This window comes from Saccopteryx leptura, chromosome 2 (genome assembly GCF_036850995.1).
Source record: "Saccopteryx leptura isolate mSacLep1 chromosome 2, mSacLep1_pri_phased_curated, whole genome shotgun sequence".
Classification (NCBI taxonomy): Eukaryota; Metazoa; Chordata; class Mammalia; order Chiroptera; family Emballonuridae; genus Saccopteryx; species Saccopteryx leptura.
The window spans coordinates 25,278,008-25,301,184 of record NC_089504.1 but is presented as its reverse complement, the minus strand read 5'-3'; the positions used below and the strand labels follow the sequence as shown (position 1 = coordinate 25,301,184).

At 40.2% G+C, this 23,177-nt stretch overlaps 1 protein-coding gene across 1 annotated transcript in view; it reads right to left on the bottom strand.

The window, feature by feature from the left end:
- Nucleotides 1-2,204: 2,204 nt before the first annotated feature.
- The window catches only part of FRRS1L (ferric chelate reductase 1 like), a 34,417-nt gene continuing 13,444 nt past the window's right edge, over nt 2,205-23,177 (bottom strand). The window contains exons 2-5 of the mRNA XM_066367490.1: nt 20,400-20,484; nt 16,472-16,610; nt 12,897-13,143; nt 2,205-8,605 (exon numbers count right to left, since the gene is read on the bottom strand). Of these exons, the coding sequence (XP_066223587.1) occupies nt 8,433-8,605; nt 12,897-13,143; nt 16,472-16,610; nt 20,400-20,484 (644 nt within the window). The 3' untranslated portion in view covers nt 2,205-8,432. The remainder of the gene's footprint in view (nt 8,606-12,896; nt 13,144-16,471; nt 16,611-20,399; nt 20,485-23,177) is intronic.

The window sequence follows — 23,177 nt, the reverse complement described above, 5'->3', positions numbered from 1 at the left end:
GGGAGGGAGATTAGATTGCAGAAGAGGAGAAGGGATCTGACCACAGAGGCAGACACTGGCATGATGAAGCCGTGAGCCAGGGAACACCCACGGTTACCAGAAGCTGGGAAGGACGAGGAAGGACCAGGAAGGACCCTCTCCCCTCCTGTTCCCAGAAGAAAGGAGCTTCTCCAACACCTTGATTTTATTTTATTATTATTTTTTTTTTTTTTGTATTTTTCTGAAGCTGGAAACGGGGAGAGACAGTCAGACAGACTCCCGCATGCGCCCGACCGGGATCCACCCCGCACACCCACCAGGGGCGACGCTCTGCCCACCAGGGGGCGATGCTCTGCCCCTCTGGGGTGTCGCTCTGCCGCCTGGGGCAGAGGCCAAGGAGCCATCCCCAGCGCCTGGGCCATCTTTGCTCCAATGGAGCCTTGGCTGCGGGAGGGGAAGAGAGAGACAGAGAGGAAGGGGGGGTGGAGAAGCAAATGGGCGCTTCTCCTATGTGCCCTGGCCGGGAATCGAACCCGGGTCCCCTGCACGCCAGGCCGACGCTCTACCTCTGAGCCAACCGGCCAGGGCCAACACCTTGATTTTAGCTCCATAAGATTCAGTTCAGACTTCTGGTTTCCAGAACTGCAAGAGAATACATTTCTGTTGTTCTAAGCCACTAAATGTAGGATTTTTTTTTTTTTTTACAGCAGCAATAGGAAACTCAGACAGACCTTGTCAAATGACAGTGGTTCCCAAACACAGCCTGTTGGTTTTTCTTCTGGAGTTTCTTAGAGATGCTTCTTCACACCCTTTGCCTGCTTTCTTGCTGATAGGGTTGCACACGGGGGCCATGAACCCCTCCTCCCTTAAGTGGACGAAGGGACATTGACACACTAGATGTTCCCGATCACCTACCCCCCGGCATCTGGACTGACTCACCTGGGTGTGGAAGGTCCCCTAGCTTACTTATGGTTAATCCTTTCCCCACCCCATAACGACTACCAGCCCCCAACCTCGAATCACCTATTTAACTCTACCTGATAGAGAACCAGTTGCTGACTTCCACCTTAGGAGTCAGTCTGGCAGATGACCCCATAATAAACTTTTCTTGCCTGAACTCGGGTATCCTCCTTCAGCTGACCTTATACCTGTCCCTTCTTTAAGATGGCCTGTCAATACCACCTCCTGTTTTCCTGGATGTCCTAGGCTGGTGCGGGTCCCTACTCCAGGTGTGCACTTTTCCACAGCCGTCACTGAAAGGCATTATCAGGGTGTTTATGTGTCTGATTCCTTGACTAGGCTGTGAGCCAGTTACAGGCAGAATTCAAGAGCTGTTCTTCCTAGAGTCCTCCACAGGGACTGGCACAAAAGAGTTCTCAGTAAATAGGTAGTGAATGAATGAATGAACAACTGGTTAAAGCTTCTTGACTTCCTAGATGCAGATGACTTTTCCAGCCACTCCACTCAGCTGTCTCTGCTTATGACTTATTCCCTGGCCCTTGCACCTGGGACTGAACCCTAAGAAATATCCAAGTCAAACATAAACCAGGGTCAGGACTGATATCTGGGCTGCCCACTGAATTTACTGCAAAATAAATACCATAGAGAGCACCTAATATACCAGATGGATGGATAGATGGATGGACGGATGGACAGAGAGACAGGGACATTTGTTTTGGGGGGAAGGGATGAGGGTTAGAGTCTATAGTACAGAATGTAGTAATGCCAAATTCTTTCTTTATGTTCCCAAGTTTCTCAACCCAGCCCTGGCTGCAGCAGCTCAGCTACTACATCCTGCATACTCAATACCCTCCTTGGTGATTCATAAGACTCTACCACCAAACTCTAAGTATTCTTAATGTATAATATGATTTAGTTACCAATGAGGCTCATAATTGAAATTCTTAAGAGTTATTTCTGCATGATCAACCAAGTAACAGGCTTTAAATGGGATTATGATAGGCCTCCATTCACTATTTGATAAAGGCATTAACCTGAGGCTCTGAAAACAGATTTACTTTGCGAACTATTTTCCCTACAAGGATTTTCACCTGAAACACAGCAACATAGGTTTTCCTCTTTGTCAGATGAGACAGGCGTTCTGCCACCTTCTTCAAGGTCTGTAACTTCAGGGAGACTTTACTGATGAAAGGATGTTAAACGAACAGAAAACCAAAAATGCATCAGAGCAAAGCAACAAGGAATTATAAACTACCTTTAATTACATCAACAGGACGGATTTCAAACCATGTTGAGAATTTATATGTTAAAGTTTAAATCTAGTAATATATTCTAAGCGTGACATAATCCTCTAAGGATAAAAGTATCTATGATGGCAAATGGACAGTACAATCATTTAGGGAGCATTTAGGAATATTGTTACTTTACATAAATAAAAATCATGTCTTTATTAGTAAGGTACCACACATCTTAGAGTTAAAATTCACATGGGACAGGCTTATAAATGTACATAAATCTCAAAATCAATCACAATTGAACATTTGGTACCTAATTATTATAAAACAAAGGTAACCCATCAATGTCTATGTAAAGGCATCATTTTTACAAAATAGTATTTTATAGACAGTCTCAAAAAAAGTCTGTTGATACTCCTAGAGCCAGATTGTTCCAGCACATGAGCACATCTGTGGGAATAAGGCATGTGGAGAAACTGCATTGACTCTTCCAGGTGGCCAGGACATTCTATGTGAGGAAATGGTAACGGCCCTAGTGACCCGGGCGAATGCCGTAACCCCTGCCGCACCCCGGCACCCAAGAGAATTGCTTACACCCCAGAAGAACGGAGCTGAACAGCCACTTGCCTAATAGCAAATATCCAGGTTGGGGGACCTGAAAACATGAGTCCAATATCAGTACTTTTGAAGTGAAAAATTCCAGAGATGAATGATTCACTTAAATTTTCAGCCATCTTTAAAATCACATTAGCATAGCCAATATTTTCCTGGAAAGGAAATTATACCTAAGTCATCTATCTACTCAATATCAAAACAAAGGAGTCCAGCTTGAAACCAAATAATTAAGTAATTAAAGAAAGAATCGAATTAAATACAAAGCAAGGATGGGTTGCATCAACATGCCATATACATATTCAGATAACACTAGTCTTTGTTTCTTAACAGTATAGGAAAGTCAAATTCAATAATGATACTCTATGCATTCTTAACAATTCATATAGTGTTGAATGGAGGAGGCAAGGCTTCATAAAGGATCTAGGAATCCTTTCTACAAGCTAAATTACTATAAACTCCAGTGATTTTTCCTGTAATACAATGTTTTATCTCTTGGGTTTTAAAGCTGCCAAGAGATCATAAACAGAAGTGATCTTGGCAAAGACCTTCAAATGGTCATGGTACGTATATATAGGCATCTATGTGTAAACACCCACAGACCTCATCATCTATGTACAAATATATATATACAACCGCCAAGAACAATCAAACTTTTCACTCCAAGTTACCAATTCTGTTCAGAGAACAAAGACCTACACTACCATTAATTACAGCAAAGTATATACATCTCAACAATAGACCTATTGCAGCGGTTCTCAAACATTTCTCCATCATGATCCACAAGGTCCATCCCATTGTCACGTGTGTAAAACATTCTGGTACCTATAGCAGATTTTAATAAAACTTAAAAAAAAAATGTCTGCAGGGAAATAAATTACTCTGCAACATGGTAATCCCCATCACGAAGAGCAATTCATCAGTAGAAGTCACAGCAGAAGTCACAGCTGCCACAGTTTAGGTGAAACCAAACTGCTGCTCACCCAGCTCTGATTTAACCGCCAGCACTTCCCCACCAACTCTGGAAAGTCTATGAGAATATAAGTGCCTGGTAATGCCATTACCAAGACAAACTATATTTTATAAACAAATTATTCACTAACTTCAATATTTTTACAAATTAACCAGTACTATACTGCTGGCAGTGTATTTTACAATCGATCGTGAAACACCGGTGTGTCTCTGACAGTTTGTATATGGCCTGCAAGCTAAGAATGGTTTGTACGTTGTAAAATGCTTTTTTTTTTCTTTCTTTACATTTAAAGACTATCTGTGACATATAAAAATTAGGTGAAATTTCAACTTCATTGTCAACTAAGGTTTATGGGAACGCGGCCACTCTCATTGGTTTACGTGTGGTCTGGGTCAGAGTGAACAGTTGGAGCAGACAGAGACTGCAAAGCCTAAAACCTTTACCATCTGGTCCTTTTAGAAAAAGTTTGCCGACCACTAGGCCAGAGCTAAGAATGATACACAACCCCAGTGATAATATCTCTTAAGTACAAAATCCTACATGTAGACAGTAAACTTAATTACAGAAATAGTAGTAAAAGCCACCAGGGATGGAACTCCAACCCTGAGTTGTCCAAACTTTCTGATTTTTTTTAATGACAAAGGACAGTTTAAGATAAATAAACATGGCCCCTGCATTGTGTCTGAAAACATGCTTCCCAATTCATCTTTCAGGGTTCTGGGAGCAATTTAAAGGGCATCAGACGCAACGTTAGAAGATCCAGGGTTTAGGCAAGCCACTTTTAAAAATTAACCAAGACAAATACATTGTAGTCTCGTTCAATTGGTGTATTAATAATAATAGAAAAGACTATTAAAAGCTCGAAAATGACTGGAAAAATAATGAAAGTATCTTTAAGGAAAAAAAAAAAAAGCTAAAAAGTAAAATGGACCCCTTTCCTCAAATATAATTATAAAATGTCCTTCTTTTCATTGTAAATTACTAACGGGGTGTAAAAAAAAACCCACCTAGCTAATTTGAGTGTGGAGAGTGGGCTCTGATTAATGAATGTGCATGAAGGCATGACAGTGTAGGAAATTATATCACCTCCCTAGGCCTCAGCTGCCACTTTGTAAAATTAGTGCATTGGATTAAATGGTATTTAGTGCTTAGAACAGCACTAAATATGTATGGCTAGCATTGTTATTCTACTTAGGCATTTTACAAAAACACAGGTGGGCCTGACCAGGCGGTGGCGCAGTGGATAGAGCATTGGCCTGGAATGCTGAGGTCCCTGGTTCAAAACCCCAAGGTTGCTGGCTTGAGCGCAAGCTCATTGGACTTGAGCACAGGGTCATCAGCTTGAGTGTGGGACCACAGATTTGACCCCATGGTAGCTGGCTTGAGCCCAGAGGTCGTTGGTTTGAAACCCAAGGTCGCTGGCTGGAGTCCAAGGTGGCTGGCTTGAGCAAGGGGTCACTTGCTCTGCTGTAGCCTCCCGGTCAAGGCACATATGAGAAAGCAATCAATGAACAACTAAGGTACAGCAACAAAGAATTGATGCTTCTCATCTCTCACCCTTTCTATCTGTCTGTCTGTCTCACACTAAAACAAAACAAAAAACACAGGTGGGTATTTCCCCTGTAACAAGTACTATGTTAGAAAGTGGAATGCAGAGATAAAATAGATGTTGATCCTCTTATATTAGGTAAGAATGATTGGAGTCTATGAAGTTTTAACTCCAGTTTGTCTACTGGTTGATGATTCTCTGAGGTGACAATTAAATGCTGTTCTGCATCCCAGCTCTGTGAATTCTTATTTCTGAACAATGATTATTGTTAAGAATGTCATCTATGTTTTACAGGGCAAAACAGCATTGTTACTAATAATCTTTCTATTTATGTTTCAAAAGACAGTGTTTCTAAAGGGATAGTTTATAGTTTGATCTCAGATGAAAAAATATAAAAATGTTAGCCAGTTTGACAATGTATTTGAAATACAAATCTTCTGACCCAAAGAAACTTGCCATAGAAGTACAGTTTCAGTTATTTATACATTCAACAAATGTTTGCTGAATACCTACCATGTAGTTGTATGAGTTACAATGATGAATAACAAGGAATGGTTACTGTAAGGTCGGTGGATAATGGAGAATGGTCACATGGGGATCTCAGACCAGCAAACTTTGGCTAGGACCGCTCACAACACAACCAAGTACGCCAAAAGAAGCTTCGCAGGAACACTTTGGAAAAAAGCGACCGTCTGCCAGCCAGTGGGATTTCACCACATCATATTAGCTCGACTTCCCCAGAGGAGCCCTTTAAATATCTCCCACGCGGTTTAATCCTTGCGACTTCCCTGGCCTCCATCTCCTCCATCTTTTTTTCTCAGGGAACCTCGCCAGGCGGGCGGGATGCGCTGTACTCAATAAAGCCTTTTGTTATTCCACACTTGGTGGCTCTGGCCCCTTCCTTCCTTCTTGGTGGGGAAAAATACTTTACAGTTACTCCATGCAGTAGAGAATTAGCAGGGTGGAGGAGCCAGCAATTACAGTCAAGTGTGATGGGGAAGCCCAGTGAGCTATAGGAGCTTTTGGCAGAGACCTATACCTACCTAGTCCAGGGCATTGGAGAAAGACATATTTAAGCTGTGACTTGAAAGATGAGGAGGAGTTCAGCAAGCATAGGAAGTGGATGGAGAATGTTTGGGCACAGGGAACACGAGAGGTAAGAAAGCAGGTCTGAAGAAGTGACAGCAGTTCAGTCTTGCTGGGTCATAACAAGTGAGGAATGGTGATGTAAGAAGATACTGGAAAGAACCAAAGTGGCTTGCATTTTATACTAACGGCAGTGAGAAATCATTGAAAGTTCTAGGCGCAAATATGCAAAACTGGTAATCACAGTAGAACCAATTCATGAAATAAGTCGCTTGACTTGAAATATAAGTAGAAGAAAAATCCATTAACTTATTTCTTCCCTGCCAGCTACAGAGACTAGCTAACGTCTCTCTTTAGGTTTAACCTGTTTATAGATTAAATATAGTACACATAAGAGGATGAGATATAAAAATATTTGCTCTCTTATTTACAGTGTGAGTGGCTGCACATTCAGTATCTTTACTGTTAAACAAACCCAAAGCTGAGAATGTGATGCCCTGCCTATCCTCAGCCATGACCAGAGGGCTGGGTTACCAGGCGATGGTAGTCAGGTGGAGCCAGGAACTTGAACCCAAGCTCTTCAGTTTGAATCCTACCCCGTTCTTTTGCTCACCTGAAGTCATTTAACCTTCCTTTACCTGCAGTGAGGATTGTGTCTCCTATGTCCCAACTGGGCAATGTTGCAGAACCTTGATGTTTTTCTTCTTTTTGTTCAGTTCCAGAAGAATTTGAAAGCTCTCCCCAAAGGTGGACTTTCGCCTCTGACATGAATTCCAAGGATGGCATTAGAAATCAGTTTCCAATGCTGTTTATTCAAAAACCTCACAAAGTTGGAACCAGCTTTAAAGCAACAGGGGCAAGCCAGAGGACTCCAGAACTCCACAATAGAAGTGCCGCGCAGCAGAACCACATCTATAGATATTTTTCTTCTAACTGGGCTGTTAACACAGACATTTGGAACAAAGGAACCACATTAAGTCAAAGCATTATCACATATCATACTGACTGGCAATCCAGTTTACAAGTCTGAACAAGTCTGAATGGATAATATGGTGAATTCACTTTCTGGGTCATTTCCTATTTTCTAATTTTTTTAAAAAAATCATCTTTAAAAAGTTTCTACTCCAAATTCCACAACCTGCACAATGTTGGTTTATTATCAAAATGCATTAAATTTTTATTAAGATGATTTGTCTATTATATTACTGTTTAGTCATACTCATTGTATGCTGACTCTGACAACAGCATTAGCTGTAACCATGGATGAATAACTAACTGCTAAGAATGCCCATATTTTCTATCATTAACATAATTTTACATCTTTGGGAACACTCAACTCTGTTTCTAACCTTTTCAACAGCAATAAAAAATATTTTCTCCTAGCTACTCACTAATTGAGGAGAAATTTCAAATAAATGAACCATTTTCATATCACTATAATCTCCCCCATTCTCCCCATCAGCTGTGTAATTATCCAAAAGCACTTAAAGCTTTAATGGAGATTTGAAAGTTCTTCTGCCTAGAAGGCTGCCTGGGAACTATGTGCATTTCAGGGAAGTTCTCTTTAGTAATACTCCAGGTAAGGCTCCTGACTCTAGTTGGAAAAGGAAAGGTTGTTTAGAGACATGATTTCTCTGCCTAGGTCTTTGTCTCCCTTGCTATGTGTTTTCTGACCAAGTGGCCAAGGCTACATGACATGTGAGTCACAAAAAAGCAGCCTTCCTGGGTCTCACATCCCATTCAGTAAGAAGGCAATAATAATTTGCATCAAGCCAACTTAGAGATGTTGTGAGGTTCAAATAAGAAAACTTATTTGAAAGTGCTTAGAAAAGTTTTAAGTACTTTCCAAAAAAGTATAGGGTCATTATTAAATAACCCTCTTTGATAGGAAAAGAAGCTTGTTTTTTCTTCCAAAAAGCTGAAATCATGAGTCTCTTTTTTAAACAACAGAAGCTAAAATTATACTGCATATTCTTCAAAAATAATGTATATACCAAAGACTTTCAAATCCGTTTAACTGTTGGCTTTGCAGCTGTGATTAAGGGGTTCCCATCAGTAAGTAGAAAGTCAGGGCAACAATGAGAAGCAAACAGAATGGAGAGGAGAAGGTCTGATAGGCAGCTGATGGCATAAAAATGTCTTCGTACTTGTAAATACTGACAACACGCTCTGAAGTTGGTGGTGAGTCTATATCATGTCGGGTGATAGAGCCTTTAAGAAAGAAATAAAAAGCAAAGGGGCAGTTTAAAAAAAGCACTGGTTTAAAATGATATATACAAACAACAGAAAAAAATGAAATATGGTCTTTTGCATTGAATACATAAGCAGTGATTATAAAGATCTGAAATCAGGTATCAGAACTATCAGAATTCTCTATAATTGCACATACAGTGAAGAACACAGAAATTAGTTCAATTTATCCAAAAGAACTAGTTCTCCTGAATCTGCACACCCCCTCCCAGAACAATGCTATCGGTCTCTCCATGGCCCCCCACCTTTCAGACCGCTACTTAGTATGGTATGAATGCCTACCTCTAAGGTCTCTAACAAGGTTTAACTTATTAATACCAAATGGAAAGCTATATTTTGATTTCAAAGAGCAAGAGATACTATTTTTTCCTCAAATATATATTTTATATATGGATTACTAACAATTCCTGAACACTCTCTTCCAGATGGAGGCCTCTCTCACTTTTTCTGTGGGATTTAAAGGGGTAGTCTGCCCAGGCCAGACTAGAGAGGGTGTGGTGTGCTGTATGGTATGTGTGTGTGTGTGTGTGTGTGTGTACGCGTGCGCGCGTGCATGCTTGTATCTTTCCAGCAGAGTGGGAGGGATGGAACAATACAGGAAGTAGGAGGATTAAAATACCAAATAAACATTTGGACAGGAAACTTGTTTTTGACCTGGTTAGAAGGGGAAAGAGGAAAAGGTTGTGTGTAAAGGATACTTAATAATCTGACACTAATTAGAAGTGCCTGACCTCTTAATCCATATGAATGTCCATACAGGTATATAAGCCTTATGAATAATCCACATGAAACTTGGGTTAGGGACACTAAGGCAGATGACTTCAAAGCAAAGGTCTCCTTGGAAATTGGGCTTGGAGGGTTTTTAAGGTCCTATTTGCTAGGGAACTCGTGCCCAACTTGACATGTCAATTCCCTGCTCCGGTATCTGTGTTTGCTCTTGTTAGCACAAGTCAAACTCCTCAGGTTGGCACAAGATTTTTCTCTCAACAGACCGCATCACATCTACCTAACCTCGCTTGCTGGTCACCTAACATGGATTCCTACACTTAACCAGGTATGTCTAGTTCATGACTTCCTTAAGGGAAATCTAATCCAGACTCTCCTTCAAAATTTAGCTCAAAGCTGATTGCCTCTGAGAGACCTTAGGACAGTGGTTCACAAAGTGTGCGCCAGGGCGCACTGGTGTGCCCTATGGTATTCCAGAGAAATATGTGCCTGTTGGGGACCAAAAAACCAACAGAGTTTTTGGAGTTTAGATTTTTGGGGGACAGAGGTGTGGGGAATTGGCTGTAAGCTGACAGTCTGCCCAACTTCCCACCTCACTTGCCTGATTAGGTTGCAAAAGGCTGTTAAGCTGTGGTGCTGGATTGTTTACACTATCCCCCATGTTCCCCGGAAAGACTGGAGGCAAGTTTCTTCTATCCTTTGTTTGGTGTCAAGTTAAGATGATATGTATGGTGGGGATTTTGGATTGATAATTAAACATAAGGAATTGTCTCTTGAAACCTTTTAGATTTCTATAAAAGAAGAATATGTGGCAATATCTAAAAAAGCTTTGAACATTTTACTACAATTTTCAACATCCTATTTATGTAAATTAGGATTTTCTACCCTCAACACAATTAAGAGTAAAAAGAGAGGAATTCTTCAATGTATTGATGAGGAAATGAGAGTTTGCCTTTCAAATATATGTCCAAACATTGAAGAAATCGCTAGGACACATCAGGTTCAGGTTTCTCATAAACACAAAAATAAAAAAACTTAACACATTTGCGCCGGGACCTGCCGAATTTACTAAATCTTACTAAGAATGTATCTATATATATAAAAAGAAGTTTTTTGTCGTTTTTTTATTTTTTAACCCCTCTTTTTTACAAATTTTAAAAAGCATAACTCAAAAAATGTAACAAAAATGTTTTTTAATGTCAGAATAAATTTAATTTTGTCATATTTATTTTGCTTCATTATCATAAAAGCATGCTTGGACTTTATATTTTTTTCTTTAATATTAGACTTAATTATTATAACATATTTCTCAGAAATTTGTATATAGTGTGCTTACAATTATTTGTAGGATTTTAAATGCGCCCCAACTTCAGAAAGTTTGAGAACCACTGCCTTAGGACAATGAAAAGTTCTGAGAAATAGGCATAGGAAGGTGTTCTGGCTGGATAGCTTTGTTAGTTAGAGCATCCTTTTGAAACACAAAGTTTGTATGTTCTATCTCCAGTCACAGCACATACAGAAACAGAGCAATGTTTCTGTCTCTCTCTCTTTCTCTCTCCCTCAAATCAATTAAAATTTAAAAAGAAAGAAATAGTAAAAGCACAAGCCTATCTACGGGGTAGGAATGTGCCTGTTTTGTTTGGAGACAGTAAAAAGAACAGCAGTCCTGAGTGATCTTATCAGGCAAGGCAGGAAGGCCTGAAATGTTGGCTATTATACCAAACGTGTAATAACATGACCTTCTGAAGTGCAGTGCGTTCCAATTTGTAAAGCTGTTTCAAATTCCTGTTTTCATTTAATCCTTGCAATAATCCTATAAAATCAATATTATTATTATTCCCATTTTAGAGACAAAGAAATTGGAGTTCAGAATTTAGATAACGGTTAGCTACAGCTACCAAGGGACAAAACCAATGCACAAATTCAAAGTTTTAGATGCCAAATCCCATCATTTTAATGAGTTCATTTCTCTAGGCTAAGCTATAATTAATTTCCCAGGGTACTGAAAGTACTCTAAGACATAATTGCAATTCCACTTTTGGTAATCTGGGAAATAAGAAAATGGGAAAGATGTCACAAGTCTGAAGGCATTCAAATGTTTTTCCAATTAGAAATAGGCAAAAAAGCCCTGGCTGCTTGGCTCAGTGGTAGAGCATCGGCCCAGTGTGTGGATGATCTAGGTTTAATTTCCCATCAGGGCACACAGGAGAAATTACCATGTGCTTCTCTACCTCGTCACCTCCCCCTTCTATGTTTCTCTCTCTGTCTTCTCCTCCCACAACCATGGCCAATTGGTTTGAGCATGTCGGCCCTGGGCACTGAGGATGGTCCCATGGAGCCTCCATCTCAGGTGCTAAAATCAGCTCAGTTGTGAGCATGGGCCCAGATGGGCAGAATATTGACCCCAGACAGGGGTTGCTGGGTGGATCCCAGTTGGGGTGCATGTAGGATTCTGTCTATCTTTCTTCCTCTCAAATGGAAAATAGGAAAAATAAAAGAAATAGGAAAAATAAAAGGTACGACATCTCTAGACCAACCAATGGAAATAATTTGAAGTAAAAAAAAAAAGCAGCTCAGATAGGGCAATACACAGTTGATAAGCACACAGTAAAGAAAGATGCGACTCCCAGTAGAATTCTCACACAAGGACTGCAAACCACCTACCCCCATTCTTGGTCATGCCATTAGGCTGATTCAACCTGGGAATGCTGAAGACACAGCATAACTTGACTTTCACAGCCTCTAAATGGTCTCATGATATCCCTAGGTCTTTGTTGGGAAAATGCTGGAAGAACTGTGCCAGTGAGGCAAAGAAGAACTTGAAAGTGAGGGCATCAATGAGCCAACAGCAGAGGGAAGCTTGTTCAAAATGCGGACTCTCAGGCCTTATCCCAGACCTAATGAATCATGTGTCAACAAGATAGCCAGGCAATTTCTACACATGTTCAAGTTTGAGGAGTAATGGGCTATCTTATAGGATAACTTGGTGGATTTGTGACTATCAGGATAGTCATAAAGTGAGAATGACTGAAATGCTTGTCAGTCTCTAGAGAAGTCTCCAGAAGTCCTTTCCTGCTCAGGATTTTTTATAGTTAGAGCATAGTGGCTAAGAGGTACTACTGACTTTGGAGTCAGACCTAGAATCGACTATTAGTTCTCTCATTAATTAGTGGTAGAGCCTTGAGTCAGTTCCTTAATATCTCTTTAAAATGGAGATATAATATCTATACCTCTCAAGTATGTGGCGAGGAATAAATGGGGACATAGTGAGAATTACCTGTAGCCCAAGCCCCACAAATAGCAGGCAGATGGTTTGTTTCATTAAGCGCTTAGCTCATCATATGTTATCTTGTATTGTTCTAGCAATGCATGTGTATAATTTGTCCATTTGAATATCTATGTATATGATAAATAAAAAGAATTATAACTCCTTTTTAAAAATATTATCCCAGGTGCTTATCATTCTTGCGCAATAAATGCACAGTGATGTCTGCTATTTAATCCAGATGCCAAAATGTAAACTTACCCTGAATGGCTGGGCCCCAAGCAAACAGATAATACCAACTCAAATGCAGGTCAACAATTGTTTCATCTCTGGGAACATTCACAGGACGTTTAAATCTGCAGGTGACTCTGTTATTCTCAAAAACTCCTTCTTCGTCTCTGGCAGGATTTCTCTGAATCTCTTTTGCCCACTGGCCTACATTATAGAAGTGCTGTATGCGGACCCTGCCATTGTCATCATGGACGCAGGCCATGACATCATCACCACCCTAACATGGAAAATAATGAAAAAAAAATGTCAAAGCTTTGTCTTTTGCAAACTTTTCTGCTAAAAAGAAATTTTACTCAGAAATATATATTTTATTACCCTTGTAATTTGAAATCTCACCCCCAATGTTATTTTATTTTTTTTTAATTTATTCATTTATTTATTTTGGTGACAGAGACAGAGAGAGAGACAGAGGGACAGATAGGAACAGATAGACAGGAATGAGAGAGATGAGAAGCATCAATTCTTTGTTGCGGTTTCTTAGTCTCCTTAGTTCATTGATTGCTTTCTCATATGTGCCTTAACCGGGGTCGGGGGGGGGGGGCGCTGCAGCAGAGCAAGTGACCCCTTGCTTAAGTCAGCGACATTGGGCTCAAGCCAGTGACCACAGGGTCATGTCTATGATCCCACACTCAAGCCAGCGACCCCGTGCTCAAGCTAGTGCACCCGCGTTAAAGATGGCAACCTCAGGTTTCGAACCTGGGTCCTCCACGTCCCAGTCTGACTCTCTATCCACTGTGCCACTGCCTGTTCAGGCCTGACGTTATTTTAAATGCTATTAGAAACTTAAACCAAGGCCCTGGCCAGATAGCTCAGTTGATTGGGGCATCATCCTGATGCACAGACAGAGGTTGCTGGTTCAATCCTCGATCTGGGCACATGAACAGATTGATGTCTGTCTGTCTGTCTCTCTCTCTTTCTCTCTCCCTCTCTCTTCTGTCCTCTCTCTCTAAAATTAACAAATTTTAAAAATTTAAATAAAAACTTTAACCAAATGACCAAACTTAGCATCCCAATGGCTGACATCAAGTGCCTTTTCATGTGACGTTCAGAGAGGAACACATCACCAGCTATCTAGCATTCTTGCCAAAACCACATAAACTAACCAATCATGAAAAAACAATCTGACAAATCCAAATTGAGGGTAATTCTACAAGAAAAACTTGTCCTATAATCATCAAAGGGGTTGATGTCATAAAGGGCCCCCCCCTCAAAAAAAAAGGCTAAGACACTATTTCAAAATAAAGAAAACTAAAGATACAGTACATGACAACTAATGGTATGATTTCTAGACAGAACCTTAAGTCATAAAATAAAAATTTCCTTAAAGAACAGTATTGGGACAACTAGCAACATTTGAAAATGGACAGTATATTGGATAATCCTATCAATCAATGTTAACCTTGAATTCAATAATTAAATTGATTTAATCTCCTAAATTGCCAGAACATAATAAAAATAATCATACGTAGCAGCAGTGGAAACAGTAGAGAGATAAAGCAGGCGTAGCAAACTGTTACCATTTATAGAAAAGTTCTGGAACTACATAATGGCCATGCCGCACTCTGTGAATGTAACTGATGCCACTTAATCTACACTTCAAAACGGTTAAACTGGTAGATATTGTTATGTACATTTTACCAAAATAAAAGAGTTGACATCTGTTGACTCCAGGTGAAGTATATTATTATATTGTACTCTCCTTGAAGTTTATCTATAGGCTTAAATTTTTTTCAAAACAAGTTAAAAAAATGTTAAAGGTGTTCAACATTTCTAACAAATATACTTACTGCTCTGTGGGGGATGTTTGTAATGGGGGGAGGCTATGTGTGTCAGGATGCAGAGAGTATATAGAAATGTTGGGTATCCACTATTAGATTTTGCTATGAACCTAAAACTTCTCTAAAAAAAAAAAAAAAAATCTAATAATAAACCAATAATGTGCCATTTCCAAAAAAGTTAAAGGTTATTATAAGGGGTTTCATTTTGCTTTTCCAATGTATCGAGTTTTGAAAAAAATTAATCTGTGTTCCTTCTTAAAATAACTGGAGAAAAGAGAGATTGATATTTTAAAGGCCTTTAGGTAGCAAAATGTTAAACGTAAAATTGGAATGCTACTCACTTAACCGCCCTGCTCTGAGCTCTATACTCAACAGCTGTACCATGACTACACGTGCATTCCAGGATGGGAAATGGTCAGCTGCAATCCAAGCCAGCTTCTGGGTGTGGCACACAGCTGCTGCTCCTCCCACTGACGCCACAGTAGGAGATAAGTGGAAAAGATTCATATTTATGCAATCTTACCAGTTGGACCCACTGTCTTACTGCCTGGACTGGGAATTGATGGAGCATCGATCTCTTGGTGACCTCTCCAAGAACAAAGTCCCCGGAGCTCTGACTGCTTGGATTGCTCTCTCCATGTCTTCCTGCCACCCACCTACAACTCCCGTCCAACCCAATAGCAACGCCTATCTGCATGAACTTCAGAACATACCCAAAATCTGAGTGCTTCTCACCAACACCACTGCTGGAACCCTGGTGTGAGCTGCCCTCTCCTCACTGCCTGAGTCTCAACTCAGGCAAGGTAGAGAGAAGAGGAAGGGTCCTCTAGACAGAGCAGCAGCATGTGCAAAGGTACAGAGGCCTAAGAAAGTCTAGGTGTTTGGGAAGCACCCTCGCACGGTGAAGTGGTGAGTGATGGGGCTACAGAGAAAAGAGGGAAGAAGTCAGGGAGGCAGGAGATGGACAGCGGCCTGGATTCCCGCTGCCCTGCCTGTACCTGGTCACAGGCCTCTCTGAGGTCCAGATGTGTCCTTGCCCAGGGGGCCTGAGGAAGACTGAATTGTCAGACGCAACTCTTCAGCCCCCTAGAGTACTATTATACACCCACATCTCTGCAGGGCCTCTTGGTGGGAGAGTGTACATCCCTGCCCCTTCATTCTGGACTTGGCTGCGTGACTTACTTTGGGCAATGGAATGTTAGCAGCAGTGACGTGAGCAGAGGTTTGAAATAAGTTTGGACTGCTCTTGAACTCCTGCCTGAGCCATAAAAATAACATGCCTTGGTAGCTGCTGGTTCCCAAATGATTAGAAAAAAACCTGAATCCAACCCATGGACTGGAGCCAAGCCCAGCTGAGCTCCGGCCAATCCACACATATCTGAGCAAGAAATTAATGCTTACTATTATAAACCATGCGGTTTGGGAAGCTTTCCTTGCAGCATTTCTGTGGAAATAGCAGGTAAATACTGGTACCATGAAACATCTTACGTTTTCATAGTCAACCCTTCCTTCTCTGCTTAAGCTAGCTTGAATTTTAATTTCTTTAACTTGCAACCAGAGAGCCATACTAATACAATCATTATACCACTCTGACAAATTTCTTTGCTTTGCCATGCTCTGCAAAAGACAATCAAATGCCAGAAATTAGCTTCTTCTATTTAAAAGTGGCACAGTAGCTTCACAAAGCATAACCATGCCTGTTCTCTAAACCCTAAAGTCACAGAGCAAATTAAAGAGAAAAATAACCTATCACGATGAGTGTCTTACCATTTTTCTGTCTGAAGAGAATCCAACAGCTACCCAGCCATCTGTATCCGCACTCAGCTCAAATTCCACGTCAGCCCCTATTATCCGGTAGCTAAGGAAGTACTCACAGGTCTCTGCATTGCAGCCTGGTTTGCCGTATCTATAGGAGACATCAAAACAGACATTACTCAGGAGGTAAAGGAAGTCAACTATATGGTGACAGAAGGAGATGAGACTTTGAGTGGTGAGCACACAATGATATATAAAGATGGGGTATTATAAAACTGTATACCTGAAATTTATATAATGCTATTAGTCAATGCTACCCCAATACATTTAATAAAAATAAATAGGCAATATTCTGTCATGTTCTCATTCAAAATACATTAAGAGGACTCCTATCTATATATATATCAGGCAGGATGCTAAGCAACATTAGTGAACACATTAGATTTTTGCTCCCTGCGGTCTCAAAAAACAGTTTCACTCAGTTAGGAGGGACCTCAGAGATGATCTACTTTATCTATACATAAACAGGGGTCCAGAGATGGGAACGGGCTCTCCTGAGCTCGCAGTGAGTCGGTAGCTGCAACAGGACCTGAATCAGCGCCTCCAAACTCCCAGCCAGGGTTCTCTACATTAGTGTCTCTCAAATATGAGTTATTACCGAATTATTTCTAAATCTCATGTATAAGAAAAAATTTTTTGAGTTAATAATTTAAATTATTTTTGTTAATTAAATGTGCACCAATTCTTTCTACTTTAAAATTTGTAATTAAACGAACACCAGATTGCAAATCAAATGTAAATTAAACTACAAAACTAGGACCATTTAAACTCACAGCATTCATGTGATGGATGATGTGGTTTTACTGAATGTAAAATTCTGCTCCCAAGCATATAGCATGTCTGACTGTACTGCTCAGGGGCTTTTGATTGAGCATGTTCTTGCTATTATGCATGATTCACTCTCCTCCATTTTTATTTGAACTACTGCAAAACCCTGTATGCACAATTCACCAAATGAATGCCTCATCTGGTATTTACTGACCATGGATGCATCATCTATTTATAACATTTGCATTTGCTCCATTGGTACTAATACAATTACAAATTCAGACACTAAAGCTCATCACAGTGGTTATCCACATAATTAGACTTGCATATATTAATCCTTTAAAGAAGTGTTTTTGAAATGAAGACACAAATATATTTTATTTATTTTTAATTTACTCAGCAATACTTTTTTTAATTTAAAAAAATTTTAAATTTTAAATTACAGTGGACATTCAGTATTATATTAGTTTCAAGTGTACAGCACAGTGTTTAGACATTTATAATACTTCCAAAGTGATTTCCCTGAAAAGTCTATTGCCCACCTGATGCCATACATAGTTATTACAATATTATTGACTATAGTCCCACGCTGTACTTTATATCCCTGTGATTATTTTGTAACTGCCAATTTATACTTCTTAATCCCTTCACCTTTTCACCCCTGTCCCCATCCCACTTGGCAACCATCAGTCTGTTCTTTGTATCTATGAGTTGTTTCTGTTTTAAAAACACAAATTTAAGCTTTCTTACAGAGAATTTATGCATCCTTTAAGAACTGACAAGTCCCAGTTTGGAGAGCACTGTTTCACACCCCATTTTCAGAATGAGAGAAAACTGCAGCAGCGGGTGGGACAACCTAAACTCAGATGAAAGGTATCTGAAGGAACAGGACACAAAACTGCTAAGTGTTGGTTGAGGAGAAAGGCCAGAACGAGGCCACTGTGCTCCAGATACTCTGAGCAGCCAGGATGAGACGGAAGTTCCAGACAACATGCACCTGGGGTGAAAAGGTTAAGAAAAGCTAACGGAGTGAATGGGCCAGAAAACAAGTCACCCGGGAGCTCGCAGGGTACCAAAATCCATCATTCCTCAAAAACTATTCCCCCATCACCAGAATTATACATTACTGGCCATCTTCCTTAATACTAGTGTCGCTGGATTTTTTTATTATTCCTTAGAAATGCTCTGGTAATCCAAAGAAAGCTCAAAATCCCCATCACTCAGTTTTTTTCTCCTTAGATCCTGAGCACTGAACTAAAATATATATATCAGAACTTTAGTACAGAGATCAGCAAAATCTTTACTTAAGGACAAATTGTTTCAGGAGATAAAGAATTCAAAGAGAAGGAGGCTTTTCCAACCGAACAGAGCTATCTCTGTGGGAGGCCCTCTGTCTGCACTCCTGTTTTCTAGCTCCAGCCCATCATGGCTTGATAGAATCCTAGTAATAATTATATAAGGAAGCACTACACCTGAGATTATAAGCCTGATAAAATAATCAATGCTCAATGACTAGTTAGTATCATACAGATATCAATAAGTCATGACTACTTATTTGAAAAGGAATTGGGTATTAGCTGTATCTATCATTGCCTGTCCCATCCACGCCTCCTCCTGATAAGCCCGGATATATTCTGTGTCACATGATTCTTCTTTATACAGACAATTGGTTAAGACAGTGGTTCTCAAACTTTTTGAAGTCGGGATGCATTTAAAATCCTACAAATAATTGTAGGCACACTATATACAAATTTAAGAGAAATACGTTATAATAATTAAGTCAAATATTAAAGAAAAAATATAAAGTCCAAGCGTGCTTTTATGGTAATTAAACAAAATAAATAAGACAAAATTAAATTTATTCTGACATTAAAAACATTTTTATGTTACATTTTTTGAATTTGTAAAAAAGAGGAATTAAAAAATAAAAAAACAACATAAAAGTTATCTTCTTATATATATAGATACATTCTTAGTAAGATTTAGTAAATTCGGCAGGTCCCGGCACAAACAAACGTGTTATGTTTATTTATTCTTTTTTTTTTTTTTTTTTTTTACAGAGACAGAGAGAGAGTCAGAGAGAGGGATAGATACGGACAGACAGACAGGAATGAGGAGAGATGAGAAGCATCAATCATCAGTTTTTCATTGTGGCACTTTAGTTCTTCATTGATTGCTTTCTCACATGTGCCTTGACTGGGGGGCTACAGCAGACCAAGTAACCCTTGCTCAAGCCAGCGACCTTGGGCTCAAGCTGGTGAGCCCCATGAAAACCAGATGAGCTCACACTCAAGCTGGCGACCTCGGGGTCTCGAACCTGTGTCTTCCGCATCCCTGTCCAACACTCTATCCACTGCGCTACCACCTGGTCAGGCGGCTTTTTCATTCTTGTACTTATGAGAAACATGAGCCTGATGTGTCCTCAAGATTTATTCAATGTTTGGGCATATATTTGAAAGGCAAACTCTCATTTCCTCATCAATACATTGAAGAATTCCTCTCTTTTTGCTCTGTGTTGAGTGCAGAAAACCCCCACCATACATATCATCTTGACTTTACACCAAACAAAGGATAGAAGAAACTTGCCTCCAGTCTTTCCGGGGAACATGGAGGGTAGTGTAAACAATCCAGCACCACAGCTTAACAGTCTTTTGCAACCTAATCCGGCAAGTGAGGTGGGAGGTTGGGCAGACTGTCAGCTTACAGCCAATTCCCCACACCTCTGTCCCCCCAAAATCTCAACTTGATAAACCCTGTTGGTTTTTTGGTCCCCAACAGGCACATATTTCTCTGGAATACCATAGGGCACACCTGGAAATCTAGGGTGCACCAATACGCCCTGGTGCACGCTTTGAGAACTACTGGGTTAGGAGTAGACACCTGTGGCAATGGCAGAACAGTCAAAAATGAAGAATGTTCCAGTGCCTAGCTACACGTCAGAGCTTAAGGCCTTTAAGACAGCAAACTTGGGTGGCCACCAGAATAGGCCACGTCCCTCCCGAAGTGAGGAAGGGGGAGAGGCTTCCGGTTAGAATGGACTGCATGCAATTTCAACCCTACCCTGAGAAGTAAATCAATGTCTTAAAGTTATCCAACTCATAGATCTACCAACCTAAAGCATCCCTTAGTTTTTCCACAGTCCTCCACCTTGATTTTGGCAAATGGGTCCACCGGAGGAGCAGTAGGGAAAGGGTAACCTGGGTAGTGAGAATAAATAATGGTTAGAAAGTCCAGTAACATTTTCCAATGAGAAATTTTAAAAATATGTAATTTACTGTTTTCTACGCCACCCATCTAGATATATTCAAGGCCTCAGAAAAGGGCTCTGTTTAAGTCTAATCACCCTCTTCCCAAGAAGAGAGTGCGGGGTACACATCTTTGAGCTGAGCCTTACATGTTACCTGAGAATAGGTGATGTTTCCGTCATTTCATAGGCAAGGAGGTACACAGCGAGGGGGTACACTTTCCTATAAACACTGGCTCACCACTGTGCTCTGGGAGCTCAGAAATCACAGTTTTAATACAATACACATGCTCTAAGAGAAAAAGAAATTAACAACGATCCATTTATATATTCAATAGTAGAGGTTTCCCATTTATATAGGTGATAATAGAATTTTTGCATTTACCGTGAACTTCTATTTTTCATTAAGCGGCATATAACATTTTCATATCTCGCCAAATCCTTTAAACAGATTGTTTCTAACAGCTGTGTATTTCTCTCATAGCAGTACTTAACATCATAAAGCGTTAAGCATACATCGAAGTGCAGGCCTGCCTTATGCGTCCAGTTTGTGACAAAAATAATTTTCTCCTACACTGCTTCCTCCATGCACAAAGAAACCAAGTGTGAGTCATCTTATATTCTCTGCCCAGTGTCGTGCCTGGCATTGGCCACTGAATAAATGACTGTCAAATGTTTCAAAATGTTTATTCATTTTGTTCTATTAATTATCCTTTAAGAAAAAAAAAAAGCCACTGGGCCACACTTCGCTGGCTACACTCCCTGGCACACACAACTGTGTCTTTTGGACAGTTCTACCACCTTAGACCTTGATCACATACTAAAATACAGCCCTACCTTATCCCCACCTTTTAGTAATTGGGCCAATTGCATTAATTCAGGGGTCTCAAACTCAACTCAGCATGTGGGCCGCAGAGCAAGATCACAGCCATTGGGCGGGCCGCACTAGGTCTACAAAAGGCAACTGTTACGCAACACTTTTTTCACTGCAGTTGAAAACAAAGAAAAATCAGTACAACAAGCTCAATCGTACATGCAGTTTACTCAGTGTCACAAAACGACCAGAAACTGTAGTTCGCATCACAACTGCTGTTAACTAAGCTAATATCTAGCTAGGATGCTAGAGAAATGAAAAATACAAATAGGCCCCTAGGTTTACTTAATTTTATCCAAAATATTTTGAACTTCGTGGATTAGTCTGCAGGCCGCACAAAATTGTTTGGCGGGCCGCGAGTTTGAGACCCCTGCATTAGTTTGTCAAGTTTTATGCTTATTTTAGGTTCAGGTTTATGCCCACTTCAATGCTATAGACCAGTGGTTTTCAATCGCAAGCCTACCGAAATTTCATGCCAGTCCGTGAAAGAGTTAACTGCCCCTGATGCTGTATAAAGATTATAGACCCCATGGTTATGATATAGAGTCTATCTACTTGGAAAACATTGCTATAGACTGAATCCGGCCTTGAATGAGTTTCTTGTTTTTCTCTTAATATGTATTGAGCAACCGCTGAATGCTACAAACTAGGGTAAGTATCTTCATATAATGTTCTTCCTCGTGTTTCTCACTACAAAGCTGAGGCCATTTTATTTTTCTCAGAATATTTATCCAGTAATGCAATGACTACTTATGTTTTAAGACTCTATAGGTAGGTGACTAACAAAGTTAAGATCTTGTAACGTGACTTTGGATTCTGGCTCCTCATCTTCTCACATTTTTTCAAACACATTATCCTTACTATTTCCTAGCATCTAGAATAATACCTTGGCATAGAGCAGATTTCCAGCTCAATAAACGCCATCATTATTACTGTTAGGTGATTATTATTAAAGTTTGTAAACTAGACTGCAAACTAATAACTACTGGGTAAGACTGTCTCTGTAAGAATGGGTTTCTTCTTCTTCTTCTTCTTTTTTTTTTAAGACTTTGTTTATTCATTTTAGAGAGGAGAGAGAGAGAGAGAGAGAAGGGAGGAGCAGGAAGCTTCAACTCCCATATGTGCCTTGACCAGGCAAGCCCAGGGTTTCGAACTGGCGACCTCAGCATTCCAGGTCGATGCTTTATCCACTGCGCCACCACAGGTCAGGCAAGAATGGGTTTCTAAGTCCCAAATATGAGCACGTTTTGGAACAAAGCTCACTTATGTACTGAACCAGTTTAAGTGTTGGCAAGTAGTTTATTTTTTGGAGCTTTTCTAGCACTAGTTTCTAATTGTCTGTTTCTAAAACTTGGAATGAGATGTGTGCTGTCAAATGCCTTGTGGTATCCGTTTAATGACATTTTCTCTTGTTCTGCAAATTGTTGTATATTAAAGAATTTGGTCTTTGTCCTTTGTTCCTAAAAGGAAGACTAAAACCTTGGAATTTCCCAAATAATAAGCCTGCCTTTCTTATTCATGAGCTCCTGGGATCACATCTGAGTTTATGCTATCCATTAGAAACCAACCACGTAGTTAGAGGGTTGGGGCTTTGAGGTAGCCCCATCTCCAAGGAGCAGGTGGCAGACTGGAAACTGAGTTTGATTGCTGTAGCCAATAATGCAATCCATTGTGCCTATGTAATGAAACCCCAACAGAAACTCTGGACACTGAAGCTCAGCGGGGCTTCCTGGTTGGTAAACAGAGGATGTACCCAGAAGTTTACGTGCCCT